Here is an 18,754-nt window from a genome sequence, read left to right on the forward strand (position 1 = left end):
AAGAGTATCAGAGTTCATGCCAGACTTCAAGTTATTTGAAAACTTTTGTGAAACCATTTATCATTTTCTTCCACTTCACAAGAATTCGCTTACTTTGTATCGGCCTTTTACCCGAAATCCAAATGAACATTCAAGTCTAGCTAAAAACACTCTTTCAAGACGCCTGTGTACTTGGGGGGGGTATTCATTGCAGTAATTGAGGTCACCAGATTTCTGCATGGGTTATGTGACTTTTCCATGTTAGAAAAACGGCAGCTGATAAACGAATCAGGTTTATATGGAATGACATCTCTGTGAAAGAATGCTGCACAATTCTAAGCACTTTAAATTTAATGGTGAACATGCTGAGGCCAAAAGTGTGAAAATGCAGCCGTTTCAATAGATGTCCTCAGATGTGGAGCTGCTGGGGAAGCAGGTGTTCTTACAACTGAAATAACCACTTGGAGGACATAACTATGTTTCAAAAACCTGGAAAACATCTTTATAAATATACCTTAATGGTTGTGATCTATGGTTCCGTTTACAGATTTTTTTTTTTTTTCCTGCTGAGGCATTTTTTTTCTCTCCATGCTTGTAGTTGGTCCCAGCAGGTGATGATTTCCTTCCAGACCTAATGGGGTGTTTCCATTTGAAGTCTTGTTGTTTATGGCCTTGGTCCAGAGGCTTTATATTCCTAATTGGTGCTGAAGGGGCTTCACTTTAAACATTTTTTTTTTGAAGAGGAGGAGACAAGATTTTGGTCTGAAAGTTTGGGAAAATCCAATTGGACAGAGGATAAAGTTACTGAAAGGAGGACAGAGGGGTTTGATATTTAGCCCACCGGTCCTGTTGGACCAGTGAAGACAGCCTCCTTGGCCTGGTAAGTGGAACATTTATTTGCATCATGAAACATTTGCAGCTACGTCATTCAGTTAATTGTGTTTAAGCTGTACTTTAAAGATTAGGAGATGTTTTTTTGTTGTTGTTTTTAAAATATGTTAAATACAAATACTAATATGTGCTAGTTTCTTAGCATTTTTTGGAATAGAAAACATTTTTAAGCCAATCCAATACGACGAGGACCTGTAAGTTGGTTATTGTATAAATAAATTGTACATTTTTCTACCATTTCTTTTTTTGTTTGTTTTGTGGGCTGCAGATTCAACATGATTTCTTTATCCTGCTTGCTGGGACCGCTATGCGGTCTCTTCTTTCTCTCAGGTCGGTGTCGATTTCTTTCACTTTGCAGCTATTTTTGGAAACCACTATTCAATAATCAATAAACGTATTTCCTTTCGCAGGCCTGTTGGAGGCCAAATCTTTGCTCAGTGCCATCAAACAGGAAGGTACGGACCCCAAATCCCTTAAAGCATTTTAATCTTTGATATGTTTTTTTTTTTATATATATAGTGTGTTTGGGGTTTTTCTAACAGAGATGGTGCCTTTGAGTGACGTGAGCATCCACTCGGAGAAAGCCAACGAGTTCCTGTCTCACTCCAGACCGAAGCGCAACGCGGCGGACCCCAGGTGGTACCGAGGAAACCCGGACTTCCAGGCGTACTACAGATACTACAGCAGCATCGGGCACACCGAGGGGGTAACAGTCTACCATAATAATGTCAACATCAAACCACTTTTCACTTGCTTTCAATTTAGAATGTTTCATTTAGTGGAAAAAAAAAAAAAACGCCAAGCAACATCTCATATAAGCTGACAGAATGCTTGTCAAAACCAGAGTCAAGTTGTTTACAATGGAACAGAATATTTCCAAGCAAATTTTCTATTATTTTATTTGCTCACTTTTTTTTTCAGCTAGAGAATTTTTTTCTTTCTTTCATTACGTGTTGAGTAGCTGCCATTTGTTTTTCAAACGTGACTGACAACCAGCCCCATCAGTGATTTTTGGCTAGCAGTTGTGCTAGCAAGCACATAGAACTATTATAACTATTGAACTTTTAAACACTTACTGCTGTAAGTGTTTAATTCTACATCCGTTGTTTAAAGGAACACATAAATAATTAAAAGTTACATTATGGTGTGAAAATCACAAAAAGTCCTCTCACCTTGATGTCAAGTGTCAAAGTGCTAAAATAAAAATGTATCTGGTCTGAGAATTTTGTTTGGAGATTCACACACACAGACAGCTCCTTCTATGTTTCAAACTCAAGGCTCGAGGGCCAACTCCGGACCGCCATAGCTTTTTATGTGGACCTCCGGACTCTAGAGGGCCACATAAACAGAACCTTCAAGATAACTGTTCTTAAATGGTGTTTTAATCAAATCAAAGCTGTTTTTACTCATATACTGTCAAATTACTTTAATGTGATAATACATTAAAGTATTTTAATGTATTATCAAGTAAGTTCGAAATTAATTTATCTTAAGCAGTACCTATTGAATGCAAAGGCAGCTATTTATTAATATTTTAACAATTTGTTAATGGGTTTTATCAACACAGCCTAGTACAACTGGCCCTATGAGAATATTCATAATTTTGATATGTCTTAAAGTGAAAATGAGTTTGACAAGCCTACCTAAAGTGTGAGATTAGCGACAGTTCCACTGACTTTAAAATTGTACATATTGAAATTACTAAAATAAATTTTCTTAATAGAAAACACGGCAATTTAAAAAAATGAAAGTGTTATTGCACTATGATGAGGTAGTTTTTCGACTGTTTAAAAAAAAAGGTGTATTTTGCAACGCTACCAATGGAAACACTTTTTTTGGGTCACACGAGTCACGTGATCAACAACTGGATGTTACTAGATGAAGAAGTTGATAGAAAGTGGTTTTAATGTCTTATTGCGTGAACAAACCTATTCACATATGATTTTAATTGAGTTTCTTATCTAATGGAAACACAATTGCAAAATTAAATTTTTTTTTATATTAACAGAATATCCACAAGTAGGTTGTGACAACCACACTGATCTGCCCTTTCTCCTCTCAGCTCTACGAGATCGACAAGCTGCGGATGCTCTACCAGCAGATGAGGTACCTGGAGCACGCCTACGGCCCCAACGCCTCCTACTTCCAGAGCAAACTGGGCGTGCCAATGATCATGTGCGACCCAGTCACAGACAAGAGGTGCAAATACGCCGCTCCTCCACCACCACCTCCGATGAAAGGAGTCCCGAAGCCCATCAATCCTACGGAGGGTCCGCCTCCTCTTCCTGCCGCTCCAGCCATTTCCCAGGCAGATGTGCTTTTCCTGTGCAACAACAAGGACCCCCTCTGCAAGCCGCACATCGTCTACTTGCCCACCGGCGCTGTTCCGGTGCTCTGCGACCCTCGGTACCACCCCCACTGTACCCCGCAGAAAGCCCCGCCGCCCCCGCTGGTGGTTCCTAAGCAACCTCATCACAAGAAGCTGCCTCCGCCTCCTCCGGTTTTGGTCAAGAAGTCTCCTCCTCCGGCCCCCATCCGCGTCTTCAAGGGTATGGAGTACGACTGCGACCCCTACTGGGACCCCGACTGCCTGATTGACAACCCTCCAAGACCTATCAAGGGGAAGCTCGTGGGCCCCCCGCCCCCACCTCCACCCGAGGAGGAAGAAGAGGAGGCTGTAGAGGAGCCAGCGCCTCCTCCGCTCAAAGAGAAGAAACTCAGTTTCCACCCGTACCCCTACTTCCACTCTTATGACCCCAGGGATGAACTGTACGACCCGGTCCGCTTCCAGTACCCCCAGTCAGATGATGCCGCTGACGAGCCTGCTGACAAGTGAGCAGTCCTCTCACTGCCTGAGAAAAAAAAAAAGTCTCGTTTCCACGGACTTTGAAACATTCATCTGGTGTCAAAGAAATGTGTTGATATGATTATAAAGAGATCTTATTGTATTTATCATCACTGTCACAATGTAAAAAAAAAAAAATGCTGTTGTCAGCCAGTGTTTTAGTAAAGAGGCAATAAAATAAGAGAAATTTGGTTTTCATCAGTTGTCGAGTTGAATTTCGCCTCTTAAAAAGGTGCAAAATGATGCAAGAACAAGATTCACTCCTCCCAGAGCCACATGGCGGCTAAAAAACAAACCTTGTAAATGCTTAACACACAAGCAGGGGGTCATTATGTCGGCTTCTGCTGTGCATTTAATACCCAAACAAATGCTGACTCAGGTTATCCACGTTAGTCTCTACGGCTATAAGTGGCTTCCTGTGCTGCCACGTTTACCTGCCTCCTTCAACCCTCTGCAGGCAGTCACGCAGCAGGAACGCAACTTCAAAAAAAACGAGTTGATTGTAAAACCCTCAAAGCTCCTGATAATAAACCCACAGCTTCACATTACAAAACTTTCACGAGCTTGTTTAAAACTGCTGACCTATACGTTTCTGGGGTCTTTATAATTACTATAGTAAAAGCCCTGTTAAAAAAAAAAGAATTACCTTCTGGAAGAAGACACAAAGCACCATGAAAAAAAACAACATTTTATTACATACAGAAACGTGAAACAATAAAACGAACCGGGTAAAATAACGTCCATGTTCAGCGATCTCACTGCTGTAGAGAGGTTTTAAACTGATCTGAGTGGTTTTGGATAGATTGAAGGTGTAAAATCTTTTTTTATTTTAATTTATTAACTGATCGGAACACAAACAAAAAGAGAGAACAGAAAAGAGTGTTTGCCTCCCTGTCAGCTCAAAAGAAGAGTCCTCTCATCCTCCGGCCGATGCCCTGCCTGTCGTACAGGACGTTGAACTTGTTGATGAACTGGTTCATACTGTTGCAGGTCTTGGTGATGGTGCCTAAGTAGGCCATGAGCCCCACGTCGTTACATTGCTGCAGGGAAACAGGAAATGAGAAAAGTGAGAAACAGCGAAAAGTGTTCATCTCTGAACTTGCTGAACTTCTTTCGTTGAACAACACTTAAACTGTTGCCACCATCTCAAAAGCCTTATCATGTTATTCTGTTAAGCCGTGAATTTTCAGTAAAACACAAAGGCAACCAAATCCGACTCAAATCCAACTTTTTCACGGCAATCTGATTCTGACCTTTTCACCCAAATAACAAAAAAAAAAATCTGGTCTGACCACGTCTTTATGTTTTATGTTAGATCTGCATTCGATAGTATTCAAAGAGTTTGTAGTCAGAAGGGTCGTGAGGCTCTTTATCCAACACTGAAGTGAGACATGCATCACAATTCTGCACCAGAAGTAATCAGATGGGTTAAATACAGACATAAACAATGGCTTAATACTAGGATTATGAGCTTATAAAAGAGCTCTGCCACTGAAGCGCATCACATCACCAGCAGACCACTGCTGGTTTAACAAAGCACCTTCTGTAACTTCTCTACAAAAGTTACAGGAAATTCTCCACAAAACGCCATTTCAATTAGTTTTGCTTTCTTTTTGTTAACTTCCTTTGCCTGGTTATAATCTTCTGCCAATAATGTCGACTTATTTCTGTAAACAGAGCGCCGCTGTGTGACACAACTTTCTTCTTCTGCGCATACGGGCTTTCAGAAGTCTGACTGCAGTCGCATTTAATTAGCAGTCTGAACAACCATGCAAAAAAATTGCTTTTAGTCAGAAGATATATTTTCAGCAACTATGTGTCTATTCGTTCCTCTAGGACAGGGGTCAGATTTTGTTTTGAGTTGCACAATATCAGAAAATCTTGCAGTGGCATTAACATTAGATTATGCCACTGCAAATTGCGATATTTGCCAATTTTCTTATTTCCTCTCATTCTAACCTCGGGATCCTGACATTCTTTGACCTTTAGCATATCGGGTAAAGCCATTTATGTCCAGTGTTAAGCAGCTGCACGCATGAGACTGTCCAACTAAATATTACATCAGCATATAAATTATTAGTTGATAACATTTGGACTCCAAACAGTCCTTGCAATAAGAATCTTGCACACACTGATACTGTACAGACAATATATTTTTGTGTAAAGAAGTAATTGACCTTTTCCACTTAGCCAGACCCAGCGCCGAGCCAGAACCACTTTGCCACTGGACCGGAGGAACGAATCATTTTTGTGCCAAGTTTAAAACTCTGGAGTTTGTGTTTTGATTGGTTGAATGAAAAATAAAAAAAGTTGGCGTCACAATAACACAGCCTGTCTCCAATTTTCTTCACAGTCATGGAGTTTTAATAGGTTGACGCGCCACTTACTGCTCATCATTTTCCTCTGAATCCATAAACCCCATTTCTGACTCAGCTCTATAAAACTGTTGGTCTTTTAATATAATCAGGCAGTGTTAAGGAAAAAAATTGCTCTCGAACCTCTAGAACTCGTGTTTTCCTGCTTCTGGTGCAGATGAAGTATCAGCTGATTGAAGTGTTCACGCTAAGAATTTTGCCTGTGTTACTCCATGACATAGATAGTTGAATAAGTGAACCCAAATGCTTGTTAAAAAAAAAAAAAGAAAAAAAGAAGAATCCTCAGTTATGGGGATTACATACATCATAGAAGTCAGTTTTGAATTTTGTGGTGCTGAGGACTGGCAGTCTGTGGCAAAGAGCGTTCGCTTCTCGCAGGATCTCGTGGTTGAACGGCACCTCTCCTGTCACACAAACACAGAAGAACGATGAATCCAGTGGGATAGCGCTTAAGGATGTAGTCCAAGTGCAACTTAAAATTAAGGAGGTGTTTTTGAAAAGAAAAAAAAAAGGAGAGGAAATATTTGGTGACAGGTGATTTGTATATATATTTCTTAATATTCTTTCCCCTTCTGTGCCTCATAAATATGATTGCTTACCTGCTTCGACGGCTTTGACGTACTCTAGAATGATCTTTACTCGGCTGTGGAGCATCTTTATCGCGCTGTGCTGGGCAATAAGGTGTTCAGCCACTAACGCAGAAAACAGAGGGACAAATAAGTGTCAAAGCATCCAGTTACTCAACTATAGAATTCATTTAAATGACAATATGCGCCATTAAATTGATCTGAATGAGAAGGGATTGTATATTCTCATGTAATCTGTGCTACAGGCACAAAAAAATGATCAAGCGGCAATTAAGTGATTTATGGCGATAAGCTTACTTACCAGTCGAATTTTCCCCGGTTCCAGTGGCTGTCATTCGAGCCACGTGGTCAACACCAATCCTCTCTGCTTCCTCTGTGGCTAAAGTGTATGTCAGCTCAGCAAACAACATGGTGGCCTGGTTAAAAACAACAACAAAAAACCCCCCATAAATAAACAGGAAATTAAGTTAATATGGTAGGAAAAATGCATTTCGACTGAGCTGGGTCGGAAGTCTTACCTCGCCACTGATGATGTCTATCACAGATTCATAAACGCTAACAGGAAGCTGAAGGAAAAAAAATGAAACGGAAGCAGCGGGATCAAAATGAAATCCACCTACAGCTACTTCAGCCTTGAACTGGAAATGGAGGTAGACTTACGTCAGTGTGTTTGGTCATCGGGTTAAGTTTGAGGAAGAGGGGGCTCTCGATGATCTCACACACCTAGTGCAAAAGGAAAACAGGAAATAAATAAGGTTCATGTTTCATCATTTTGATCACTGATTTTAGCCTTAAGCTGCTGCTACTGGCTTTTGTGTTCACAAACCTGTTTGTGGATGTGAATGTCTGACTGGTCTGGAGGACCACCTGTGGTGTACCAACCCAGGAACTCCATTTCCTTGAAGACCTGTTTAACTGAGGGACATAAAACTGGTGTCATATTTTATAATTTTTGTTTGCTGCACAAACAAATGTTCTACAGGGCTTTGTGACGGGCACAACCAAACATTAAATCTGTTGAAATATGAAGAAATATGAAGTAGAGGATTATGGTCACGATATCTCAGATCCTTATTTATTTCTCTGTTTTGTGAAGACATACATTTTCAGAAACTATTATAACCAGTTTTCATGCCTTTCAGTTCTTTCCAACTCATGAAGCTACTTGGTTTAAGGCAAGTTTTACAAATACTTTTGTCTCTTCTTAGCAGGTTACCAAAGTTGGAAAAATGACTAGAAATAATGCTCCAATAAGATTCCAATTTTAACTTGTGAAAATGTTAAAATTCAACATGTTCACAAATGTTGAATTTATGCTCCTTGAAATTGTCTTATGCTATTCTAAATTTGTCAAACTGTTCTCTTTGGCATTGACAATGAAATCATTGATTCTTACATTGTTCCTCCTTTGTGTAGTAATACTCCTTGTCGATGTGCACTTTCTCATCTATGGTGTGAGACATTAGTTCAAAGGAGTTCATCACCTCAATGTTTCTACCCTCCTGTTTCCCGATCAGAGCGCCAATCACTGAGAAGACAGAGCAGACAATTAACAACTGTGTATCTAAATTAATGCCGCTATAAACAAACTTCTGTTGTTCTTTTAAATGTCAATGCTTGTCAACATATGCCAAAAAAACTCTTAACATGGTACCGTCTTTATAAATGCATAACCATATGCTAAAATATAAAGAACTGAAGCTAAATCACACATACCCTGCATTGGTCGGCCCTCCTGGGACCGGATGCGTATCCAGTGGTCTGATATGTTGAGGATAACCAAAGGGTGTAAGGCCACAGAAACACTCCCAGTGACCCCTGAGGCCATAACACTGGGGCTGGCTGCAGATATATGAAGAAACACACAAGGTGGGCTTTAGCAGGAAATTGACTAAAACACACAAAAATCTAGACTAAGCAAATCTTAATAATGGTTACAAACAAGAATGAAAAGAGATCGGCAGAGGAGGCAGTGCCAGTGATGCGTCAAGAATTCAGGTTATCCAATAAGCCCAAACCATGCGTTTTAGGTGCTTTTCATACACAGATTCATGTGTAATCAGACTAGTCAAACTAAATATAATTACATAGAGATTTTAATTTGTTTGCATTTATTCCAGTCTGGTCTTAGTGATAACTAAGCACAGTCAAATTTAGTTTATAATTGTTTAACCCACTAATTAGCAGACTTACATAAAAGCCATCTGAATTGCTTCTACTACTTTATCCAGATCAACCTCAACTTTAAGTGTCTGGCAATTATTCAGTGTGTTTTGGCTGTTGTTTTTTTTAAACTTAATTCTATCTTACCTTAATTATACCTCTAGTTTTACCACATTTTATAACATTTAAATTTTTTTTGTGATTTTTTTGTTCATTAATAAATGCTTATTGCAGTTGCCCAAAACAATTGCTTAACCCACTAAAATGTAAGTCAACTTAATTGACTTATATTTTATCATTGGATTATTTTTATTATTTGTAATCTTAGTTTCAACATTTATAAGAATTTTAGAGTCTGTGCTTTTCAGGATTTTTATGTCTACCTCTAAACAGTTATTCCAAGGGATTTGCATGTCACAGTAATAATAAAAAGTGACATCATCAGGCTGGATTGTGTAATTTAAAACACACACAAAGACCTGCTAAAGACATGCTCCATCAAAAATACACTAAATATATGCTGACATTAGGTAGTGCATGAGAAATTAAGTGAATAACACCGAACCAGGGGGAAATGTATTTTCAAACTGTTCAAAAGGTATGTAATACCAAATGTATGGTTAACATTACTCAGATTAAATACTATCGGTGCGCTGTAATCTTCAAGTGACATTTTTGTTTGCTTACTGAAATAGGCAAATAAAACAAAGATTCATTAAAATATTGTCGGTGTGGAAAGATTAAGATTCACGCAATAAATTCAGACTCGGGAACAGAGTGAATGAGAAGTGGCCGTTTAACATTCAAAGTGAAAAATAACAGAAGACAGAGATGTGAACGTTATCCTGGTTGTGTCAGCAACCTTAAAACACGACAAAATCTCCAGTTACGATCACTTACAACCAAAATATACAACACGTGATGCAACCTCCATGGTCATTCATGTTGGTGCGAGGTTTATGTGGTGGGTTAAATTATAATTACTTGCCTGTTCCATCCACTTCCATTCCTCCACCATTGCTGGTCGCCATCTTGTCCGGTGTTGTGTCGACAAAAGCAACGCCGTCAGGGGAAGATCATTTCAAAGACGCTCGTTTTCCTGTTTACGTTTGCTAGCGTGTTCTCGCAAGTGAATGGACAAAGTAACGCGTGTTTTCCAGTGCTATTAAATGCCTTATACTGATATCAGTTCTCCAACTATCTTGTCAAATAGTCTATTATTAGAAAAAAAAAAAAAACATTTTCTCTGAGCTACAAGAGAATTTCCGGGTGAAAATCCTAGGAACTGAGCCTCCGTCTATTGCCACCATAAATATATAACATAATGAAATGCGTTATGATTTTATTGTTAGTTGGAAAGCGCAAGTATATGTACTATTGTTGAATTTAACAGAAGTTATTGAAGAATAAAAATGTCTTAAAAAGGCGCTTCCGGTGACTGAATTGCATGCTTATGGTTGGTATACCTTTTTCAGCGCAACACCGGTAAACAGCGCAAGCGCAAGAGATTGTTCGCTTAATGAACGTTAGGTGGCAACACTTCCTCTGCCAGTCTTCTTAAATAAGGTGCAGTCCTTTGCTCTTTTTTAATACTTTTTCCAGTGCCATTTAGAGAAAGGCTGCATCGACCGAGTCGCTATTGTACCAGCGAAAATTAACACATACTTCTGATTTCTTCACCGGTTTAGGTCACTCAGTGTAAGGGCAGCTGTTTCTTGGGGATTGCTGATTTAGGCGCAACCCTTGTGCGTCAGGATATAGGTCCGTGTTGAGAGTTTTGTTTACAAAATGGATGAATTTAAAGGCTGTAATCTTGACTACTTCCCAGAGAACATTTTAATTGACGTACTCTCATACTTAAGCGTCAGAGAGCTCGTCAGAGCTGGGAGGTAAGTATTTTAGCTTGTGAAACAAAAAGCAGCTTTTTCTTTGTTGTGACTCATTCAAATAAGGTTTTTTGTTGTTGCTTTTTTTTTTCCTGCCGTGTTTGTAGAGTGTGCAAGAGATGGAAACGCCTCGTTAAAGACCAAAGACTGTGGAGAACAGTTGATCTGACTGCATGGAAAGGGGTAAGAGTAGATTTTTGTTCATAATTTGTTTTACAAAAGTATTTACGTCCTTTAAACTTTTCCACATTGCCACAAGCTTCGATATATTTTAATTGGGATTGTATTTCTTAGAGCAATACAAAGTAATTCGTAACTGGGAGGAAGGGAAAAATTAACGGATACAGGGATCTCAAAACTTTCCACAAATAAAAATCTGAAAAGATTGGTGTGAATTGGCAATCTGCCCTTTTTACTCTGATATACCTGAATAAAGCCACATTGATGAGAACACGCTTTTAGAATGAGTTTACTTGAATGTGTACCAGTGAAGTGTCAGAGAATATTAGAAACGTTTACGTGACTTGTAAAAGCTGTGACCAAACTGCTCATATCAATGTTCAATTCAGAATGCATACATTTTTCTTTTCACTACTGTTTTGTGTGATATAGAATATACCATATTTCTATTTTATTCTTTTACTTTTTAAAGCCCCAGTTATCCTGACTTGCACTATACATCTTTATTACAAAAAATGTTTGTGAAAATACCATATTTCTTTATTTTCTAAAATTGCTGTGTATGAAGCAATTTTACATAATGTTCATGTATGATGCTATTGTCTACAGATACTTTATTGTCCTCCTATGTCACTATGTGTTTGGGCACCTTATGCAGTCAGTGATAGAAACGGATAGTTTTTTTTCTTTCCACCTCTCACACATCCATTCACGGTCTGTCCTCTGTGTATTAGGTGACGTCCCGGATCCTTTGGTTCCTTCTGCGTCAGTACCTGGGTTGTGGACTGAGGTGCCTTCGCTTGCGTGGTTTGCTGCTCTCTGCCCGAGGCGGCACCTTTCTCTCTGAGTCTTGGCTCAAGGCTTTGTCCACCAAATGTCCCCGCCTGAGTAAACTCTGTCTTCTGCATGCTGATCTCAGAAGCTTACCAAACTGCCAGATCCTGCCCGGATCTTTGCGGGTGCTGGAGTTGCGTGGCTGTGAGCTGCCTCGTAGTTTTTTCAATCAAAGCTTGCCTACTTCACCTGCTCTACCTCATGAACGAGCCGAAGCCACGTGTAGCGTTGGTGCTCAACAGAAAGGACGCTGCCAGAAAGGGAAGGGGACTGCTTCTCCTTCAGGAATTGGTGTTGAGAGGTTGGTCCTCAACAACGTCCCATCTTTTACAGACCAGCATCTGCAGAATCTGGCATCCTGGGAGAGGCTGAGTCGGCTGGAGTTACGTGATACCTTTCGTGTAACAGCAAATGGACTTAGGAGCTGTGCAGCCAAAGAAGGGCTCTCAGGCTTGGAAGGGCTTTCAAGACTCAAATATCTTGAAATAGGCATTACAGGGCGACAGGGCTACCAGTTACAGATGGCCTCCCTTGGACTGGGGGCGGGGTGGCTTGGACTGGAGGAGCTGAGTCTTGGTGGGAAGGAGGTGGGACCGGGCTTGCTCTGTGCCAGCCGTCTGAAGGACCTAAAATGTCTGCACCTTTGGGCCTGTACACTCAGCGAGCTGCAGATCGTGCGGAGCTGCAGGATGCTCCGCGGGCTCCGCCAGCTGGAGTTTTTAGACGTTACATTCCAGCCCCGGCAGAGTCCTCCTGCAGAGGAAGGACAGGAGCAGGAAGGTGGTGAGGAGCAGCAGAATGAGGAGGGAGGTACTGGTGGAGAAAGCAATGATGAGAACAGGACACTGGATGGGACTGATCCCTTCCCAAGTCTGCGCCGCTCACTGGCTGGTCTGTTGCCATCATGCTCGCTGGTTTTTACTAACTGCTCTGTTCAGGTAAATGTAGACTGAATCTATTCAAGTGGCTAACAAGCATCTATTCCCTTTACAAGACATTTACTGGGAGATTTTGGAGTTTCTATAGGCAACATAGAAAACATGACAGGGTCTTGCAATGACTATAGACTATAGTGTAACAGTTTGTGAAAATATTTTTACAAAATTTGTTAATGTAATAGGGAAAAAAGAGCTAGACCATCTTGATTGGATTTGGCCTCGATTGTAGAGCTCTTAGTTTTGTTACGCCTAGTAAAGAATACACATAATGTTTCAGTTCAAGTAGAAAAAGTTCTAACGTTTTCATCATTCAAAGCCACATAAAAATGGAAACAAAATTATTTTAAAGAAACTTTAGATTTTTCAGATTTTCTTAGATCTTTAAAAGATCACTTTTTTCAAAACTTATTGATTCGCTTGAACACTTTGATCAAGCAATATTCTTCAGAACTGTTTCTGAGCTGCATGTTCATTAAGTAACAGTTAAGTTTAACTACAAGCATTATCTTACTGTTACTATATTACCAACCAGTCGGTTTAAAGCAGGTGTGGGCAACTTGAGGGCCGGTCTCCTGCAACGTTTAGATGTTGCTCTACCTCAACACACCTGAGTCAAATAATGAGGTCATTAAGCAGGACTCTGGAGGACTTGACTGCACTTAGGAGGTGATTCAGCTGTTGGATTCAAGTACCAGGATTGCTCACCCCTGGTTTAAAGTAACTAAGGTTATTACGCAAGGAGAAATGTGTTTTCACATTGAGAAAAAACTAAATCATTTGCTGATCTTAATGAAAGACAAAGCAGAACATTCACTTGTTGGCTGTCAACAGACATGCAGGTGTTTGAGTCAAAGTACTGAAGATGCCATAAGAAACAATCCACCTGTTTCCTGTTGCCTAACTGCTTTCTTTTTCTAACTTTGTATACACTCAGAAAATCATGTATTTTCTCATATGAAGGCTGGTTTAACATTTTTATGACTATATTCTTTCATTGAGTCTTTGCTGATGTGAATTTTAAAGGTGATGAGTAGAAAATGATATCAATGTCTTTATTTTATTATCAACAAAAATCATGAAATATTTGGAGTAAGGATCTAAAGTTGCATTTGACTTCAAATCTTGTAATAATGAAATTGTTGAAAATACTTTTTTTGCAAATAAATTCTGAGTCATAAATTGTCTTTCCTTGTTTCCTTGTTACCTAGGTTTTTGTTAGGTAAACTTCTCTACTTTGGATTTAACTTCATGTTAAGTGCCAAGAAAGAGTATTTGCCTCCTTGTAGATTTCTTATATTTTGACTTTTTCTCCCATTGAAAGATTTTTCCACCATGAAGCAAAATTTAACATCTGACAAACATTACAAGAGCAAATGCAACACAATTTTTAAGTGCTGATCTTTATTTTTCAGCAGAAGAAAACATCCACAAGCCATTTAAAGAAAAAGATAATTCCCCTCTGCTCTATGGAGGACCAAAACCGACATAAGAAATAAAAGCATAAATATATGTTTAGTTTTTCATTTTCCTTACACATGAGTGTTCAGTGTTTAATAAGACACTTATTAAACCAACATAAGTGTCTTATTATGTCGGTTTTGGTTTTCCATACTCTAACCGGGTGACACAACTTGGCATGAAAAGTCATTGCTGCCTCTAGTCAATCGCAGAGACAGTGTCTGAAAAATATCCAACTTAAAACTATATTTACTGCAAGAGTACAACCATTATGAGAGTAAAACCGAACGTTTAGAGTGGAAGGGGAGGGATTTGTCCAATCAAAACGATTTAAGGGTAGCGTCGTAGAACTCCAACAACTACCCATCCCCTTCCCATACCGTGGTCCACAGCATGCGAAGCACAACGTAGGGCGGGTCAAATGATATTACGGACCAATCACGCACTTCCTTCCGCTAGCTGTTCCAACCAATGGAATGGATTTGTGTATACATGACTGACAAATCCTATGCGAGCAAACAGACATTTTGAAAACTTTGGCGGCCTGAGTTGTTTTAAAGTCAAAGTTGGACTCAACGGTTTTAATATTAAAACCTTTCTTTGTTTCTGAAATGCAGGTAATTATTACGCTTTCATATCAACAATTAGATACAAGTAGATATAATTTTAGATTTTTGGACAGCTTTTCGGAATATGTTGTTGATGCTCTTTAGCTAATTTTAGCTTCGTGTCTTCAAACAAATAACGTTAACAGGAGGCCAAATTGTACACATAGAATGACCTATTTTCAGCTAAGCTTTATATAAGTGAGCAAACATGATGTAAAGTGGTGATTAAAGTAAACTCTGGGGTTTGAAATATTAACTAACGTCAGCGTTCTTCAGTTTTTAAAGTGAGTGCCTATCTTTGTTTAACTAGGCTAGATCGTACCAACACCATTTTGCCAGTAATTTTCAACGTAATACAATCCCAACATTTACTTTACCCCTTATATTGGTGAAAAACAGCAAAAAGAACATTTTAGCTGTAGATGGATTTGACTCGGTACTCAAATATGTATTAAGGTACATTTCTTCAGAATCGGGGACCAGTAGAATCTGATCCTTTTTTCCTTTGTTTACAGAATAAAGAAAATTATGAGCCGAAGGGTCTTCAAAGGCAGGTTAGTGGTAATTCTTCATTTAAAAAAAAAGTTAAGCTCAACCTTTATTATGGTAAACCTATGAAAATACACTTACTTGGAACATGGGATTCAATATTGGTTGAAGTAACTTTTGTTAGAAGGAATGATTGTACTCTTCTATCTTTCTACTCTGAATTTCAGTCACCCCTGAGTGTGACTGGACCACAACGTGTTCTTGTGAAGCCAAAAGCTGATGCAGAGAAAAGCTATGTTGCAGGTAAGTCTTTCCTTATATGTGCAAATCAGATTAGCATAAACTCATATCTGTAGTAGTTTTTCATGAATTATTGCTTTAAGGTCCTGCGAGAGAACGTGTTGGCTCATCTTCAAATCCACCACCAAAGTAAGTCCATAAAAAAAAAGCATCTTATCTGTTTATTTTGCTATATGATGATAAACATTTTGCTATTTAATATCAGGAAATTTACAATTGACGACTTCGACATTGGTCGACCTCTTGGAAAGGGCAAGTTTGGCAATGTCTACCTCGCAAAGGAGAAGAAGCACCAATTTATTGTGGCGCTGAAGGTGTTGTTTAAGTCCCAGATGGAGAAGGAAGGTGTGGAGCATCAACTGAGGAGAGAAATTGAAATTCAGTCACATTTGAAGTTAGTAATTCAGGTTTTGTCATATTTTTTTACTGTTACTTGTGTTTTTTGTGCAAGCGTTTTTCTAGCATTTTTGGACAGCTCAAAACTTAGCTTAAACTTATAAATGGTCACAACAAAGATTATAATATTAGCTTTCAAGGGATTTGTGTAAATATTTATCACATCACTATTGCAAACCTATAAGGTATTGGTTGCACCACTTAAGAATAGTTATTGAGTTTAATTTTGTAGTAAAACACTATCTTTGTGATGGTTATTTGACTATTCTGGAAACATTTTAGGTAAAAATTATGATTACAATTAAGTGTCCGTTTTCTTCAGAATAAAGCTTGCAAAGTCAGTCATGCTTTTGCCACATTTTATGTATTTTTGTTAGAATTAGAGAGAAAAATACAAAGTAGAGTATAAACTTCAAGTGGAGGGCAAATTATACATAATGTTTTTTTTTTTGCTTGTGTGTTTTTTTTTTTGAAATGATTATGAGGTGTGCGTTATTCGTCTTCCTCTACTCTGATTCGGTGCAAACTTCTCTGGAAGTTTTAAGATGGGCTAGCTATCTTATAAAGCAGTATCTTAAGCCATAGGCATTTTACAGAGTATTGTTTTATCTATTTTCCAAAAATAATATTGTACAACTGCACATAAAATCTAATAGAAAACACTGAAGTGTGTGGTCCTAATTTGACAGGTTTTTGAGTTAGTCTGAGGGGATAACAGTGACAGATTCTTGTTTTATTCTTTTTATCTTAGGGGCATATCTTATTTGATCATTTCTACACATTTTAAGTCCGTTTATTCAGTATTTTTTCTTTCTCTTAGACATCCAAACATCCTGCGTTTCTACAATTATTTCCATGATCGCAAGAGGGTTTTCTTGATACTGGAGTACGCTCCACGTGGAGAAATGTACAAAGAGCTCCAGAAGTATGGACGGTTTGATGATCAGCGCACTGCAACGGTAAAAGCTGATCTTAAAAAGAAAAAACGGAGGACGTCGTCTTCAATTTCTTGTATATTTGCGTCAGTGCATTAGTCAAATGCTAATTTAAACTTCCAGTACATGGAGGAGATATCTGACGCGCTGATGTACTGCCATGAGAAGAAAGTGATCCACCGCGACATCAAGCCAGAGAATCTACTTCTTGGTTTTCGTGGAGAACTGAAAATAGCTGACTTTGGTTGGTCTGTCCATGCACCTTCTCTAAGGTAAGAACCTAACATTTCTGAGAACCACTGTTGGATTATGCTGCGCCTTAAAGTAACTTATTTCAGCTTTTTTATGCTCTTGTTAATCCTTCTTAGACGTCGCACCATGTGCGGGACATTGGATTACCTTCCTCCTGAGATGATTGAGGGACACACTCACAGCGAGAAAGTGGACTTATGGTGCATCGGAGTCCTATGCTACGAATGCTTAGTTGGCAACCCGCCCTTTGAAACAGCGAGTCATTCAGAAACATACAAGAGGATTACGAAGGTTTGTGTTTTTTTGCAGGCATAATAACCAGACTGCTGAATTCAGTCGTTGTGCATAGAAGAGTCTGGTTACTTTGAATAATGTGACATTTTGCTATATTTGGCTTCAAAGTAGGAATGATTCTGTATAAGGTTATTACAATATAACCTTGAGTAAACTAATTATGGTGATAAGGTACTTCCACATTTAAAACGTGTCTTTAATTTAAAAATGACAATTCTAGTTCCTGTTAAAACACTATATTGTATGTCAGTATTGGTCCTAAATACCTTGTGTTATGAAATAAATAAAAACGTAGGTATTTTTCACCATGCTGATCAGATTTATTTATTTTTTCTTAGGTGGATCTGAACTTCCCCAAAGTCATCTCTGATGGTGCTCGGGACCTGATCTCAAAGCTGCTCCGCCACAACCCCATAGACCGTCTGCCTCTTCAGAATGTTATTGGCCACCCATGGGTGAAGGCCAACTCACGCAGATTCCTTCCTCCCACCTGCCTTACCAAGAAGCCCTGAACCCACCAGCCTCCGGCCTTTTTTTCTGAACGTTTTCAACTGTCCTTCAAAAAAAAGGACAGTTGAAAATTACATTTTGTAACTCGGGATACATTATACCGATAAGCGGCGGATATCTGCCTCATTTAGCTGAAACCTTTCAATAGGAGTTCTTTTTAAATTAAGGTTCACTTCTTTTGCTTCCAAGTGAAAATGCATTGTTATCAAAATTGATTGATTCTTGTTTGCAATCAACTTTTTTAATACGGTGTTTCTTGTATTTCTATTAGTAGTTCAGTGTATTGCTTTTAAGATGTATACTGCCTTTAAATAAAAACTACTGCTATTATTATTGGCTCATTCAAGTATTTTCTTCAGATCAAGATGGGCAAGCTTGTAGCTCAGATTGGAAAGCATGCATAATTTTATCTACTGTTAAAGTTCTTAAAATTATTCTTTTATGAAAACGATTTTGTACTATGTAAAGTTTGTCTTAAATAGCACAGACACCTTTACATGTGTCTGCAACACATATAAAAGTTAACAGATTTTTTGTTTTTAAATATGCTGATCAACTTTGAGCTCTGTATTTAATATAGCAGTTCCAAATAATGTTTACTACTAATAGTGACAGTAACGATAGATTCCATTATTGTAGCTGCATAATTGCAGTTGTAGCTACAACTGCAAAATGATATAAATATATAGGTAGTCATTGATTTGCCCTGCAGATGTTCATGACAGCAATTTTTCGAGGACGTACGCCGTCAGGTAGCGTGGCCGAGCGGTCTAAGGCGCTGGATTAAGGCTCCAGTCTCTTCGGGGGCGTGGGTTCGAATCCCACCGCTGCCAA

General features: G+C 38.8%; 4 protein-coding genes and 1 non-coding gene across 7 annotated transcripts; 4 read left to right on the forward strand and 1 right to left on the reverse strand.

Moving 5' to 3' along the window:
* The first annotated feature begins 346 nt into the window (after nt 1–346).
* On the forward strand, nt 347–3,913 carry and4 (actinodin4). 2 transcript variants are annotated; one of them, XM_008420525.3, is made up of 5 exons: nt 347–859; nt 1,139–1,200; nt 1,281–1,325; nt 1,413–1,576; nt 2,933–3,913. In XM_008420525.3, the coding sequence occupies exons 2-5, from the start codon at nt 1,146–1,148 to the stop codon at nt 3,704–3,706; spliced, it is 1,038 nt and encodes a 345-aa protein (XP_008418747.1). In that variant the 5' UTR covers nt 347–859; nt 1,139–1,145; the 3' UTR covers nt 3,707–3,913. The 2 variants fall into 2 exon arrangements, with proteins under 2 accessions (XP_008418747.1, XP_008418746.1); XM_008420524.2 differs by having other exon boundaries at nt 347–1,200.
* A 474-nt stretch (nt 3,914–4,387) lies between these two features.
* cops6 (COP9 signalosome subunit 6) lies at nt 4,388–10,016 on the reverse strand. 2 transcript variants are annotated; one of them, XM_081611677.1, is made up of 10 exons: nt 9,825–10,016; nt 8,394–8,515; nt 8,074–8,205; nt 7,504–7,592; nt 7,338–7,400; nt 7,196–7,243; nt 6,979–7,093; nt 6,690–6,782; nt 6,394–6,494; nt 4,388–4,755 (listed from the first exon to the last, which is right to left on the reverse strand). In XM_081611677.1, exons 1-10 carry the CDS (start codon nt 9,869–9,871, stop codon nt 4,615–4,617), a joined length of 951 nt encoding a protein of 316 aa, XP_081467803.1. In that variant the 5' UTR covers nt 9,872–10,016; the 3' UTR covers nt 4,388–4,614. The 2 variants fall into 2 exon arrangements, with proteins under 2 accessions (XP_081467803.1, XP_008418748.1); XM_008420526.3 differs by having other exon boundaries at nt 8,394–8,519; nt 9,829–10,011.
* An 83-nt stretch (nt 10,017–10,099) lies between these two features.
* Nucleotides 10,100–13,857, forward strand: LOC103471496 (uncharacterized). The gene is made up of 3 exons (XM_008420527.3): nt 10,100–10,729; nt 10,834–10,909; nt 11,641–13,857. The coding sequence occupies exons 1-3, from the start codon at nt 10,629–10,631 to the stop codon at nt 12,691–12,693; spliced, it is 1,230 nt and encodes a 409-aa protein (XP_008418749.1). The 5' UTR covers nt 10,100–10,628; the 3' UTR covers nt 12,694–13,857.
* Nucleotides 13,858–14,619: 762 nt separating this feature from the next.
* Nucleotides 14,620–18,250, forward strand: aurkb (aurora kinase B). Its single transcript, XM_008420528.3, has 9 exons — nt 14,620–14,753; nt 15,260–15,298; nt 15,461–15,536; nt 15,617–15,662; nt 15,739–15,927; nt 16,750–16,888; nt 16,988–17,136; nt 17,233–17,407; nt 17,749–18,250. Exons 1-9 carry the CDS (start codon nt 14,748–14,750, stop codon nt 17,920–17,922), a joined length of 993 nt encoding a protein of 330 aa, XP_008418750.1. The 5' UTR covers nt 14,620–14,747; the 3' UTR covers nt 17,923–18,250.
* Nucleotides 18,251–18,671: 421 nt separating this feature from the next.
* On the forward strand, nt 18,672–18,753 carry trnal-aag (transfer RNA leucine (anticodon AAG)). The gene has a single exon. It is a non-coding gene; the product is annotated as a tRNA-Leu (tRNA).
* Nucleotide 18,754: the final 1 nt, after the last annotated feature.

Source organism: Poecilia reticulata, chromosome 10, assembly GCF_904066995.2.
Source record: "Poecilia reticulata chromosome 10, P_reticulata-male-v2, whole genome shotgun sequence".
Taxonomy (NCBI): Eukaryota; Metazoa; Chordata; class Actinopteri; order Cyprinodontiformes; family Poeciliidae; genus Poecilia; species Poecilia reticulata.

What these genes read in the sequence shown, in the direction of transcription:
- and4 (XM_008420524.2), top strand. Translation starts at nt 1,146, where the DNA reads ATGATTTCTTTATCCTGCTTGCTGGGACCGCTATGCGGTCTCTTCTTT. An exon ending in CAGTGCCATCAAACAGGAAG is followed by an intron (nt 1,326 to 1,412) that starts GTACGGACCCCA and finishes TTTTTCTAACAG; the next exon opens with AGATGGTGCCTTTGAGTGAC. An exon ending in GCATCGGGCACACCGAGGGG is followed by an intron (nt 1,577 to 2,932) that starts GTAACAGTCTAC and finishes TTCTCCTCTCAG; the next exon opens with CTCTACGAGATCGACAAGCT.
- cops6 (XM_081611677.1), bottom strand. Translation starts at nt 9,871, where the DNA reads ATGGCGACCAGCAATGGTGGAGGAATGGAAGTGGATGGAACAGGCAA. An exon ending in AACCGGGGAAAATTCGACTG is followed by an intron (nt 6,783 to 6,978) that starts GTAAGTAAGCTT and finishes TTTCTGCGTTAG; the next exon opens with TGGCTGAACACCTTATTGCC. An exon ending in TCAAAACTGACTTCTATGAT is followed by an intron (nt 4,756 to 6,393) that starts GTATGTAATCCC and finishes GTTTCCCTGCAG; the next exon opens with CAATGTAACGACGTGGGGCT.
- LOC103471496 (XM_008420527.3), top strand. Translation starts at nt 10,629, where the DNA reads ATGGATGAATTTAAAGGCTGTAATCTTGACTACTTCCCAGAGAACATT. An exon ending in GAGCTCGTCAGAGCTGGGAG is followed by an intron (nt 10,730 to 10,833) that starts GTAAGTATTTTA and finishes CCGTGTTTGTAG; the next exon opens with AGTGTGCAAGAGATGGAAAC. An exon ending in ATCTGACTGCATGGAAAGGG is followed by an intron (nt 10,910 to 11,640) that starts GTAAGAGTAGAT and finishes TCTGTGTATTAG; the next exon opens with GTGACGTCCCGGATCCTTTG.
- aurkb (XM_008420528.3), top strand. An exon ending in TCTTCAAATCCACCACCAAA is followed by an intron (nt 15,663 to 15,738) that starts GTAAGTCCATAA and finishes ATTTAATATCAG; the next exon opens with GAAATTTACAATTGACGACT. An exon ending in GAAATTCAGTCACATTTGAA is followed by an intron (nt 15,928 to 16,749) that starts GTTAGTAATTCA and finishes TCTTTCTCTTAG; the next exon opens with ACATCCAAACATCCTGCGTT.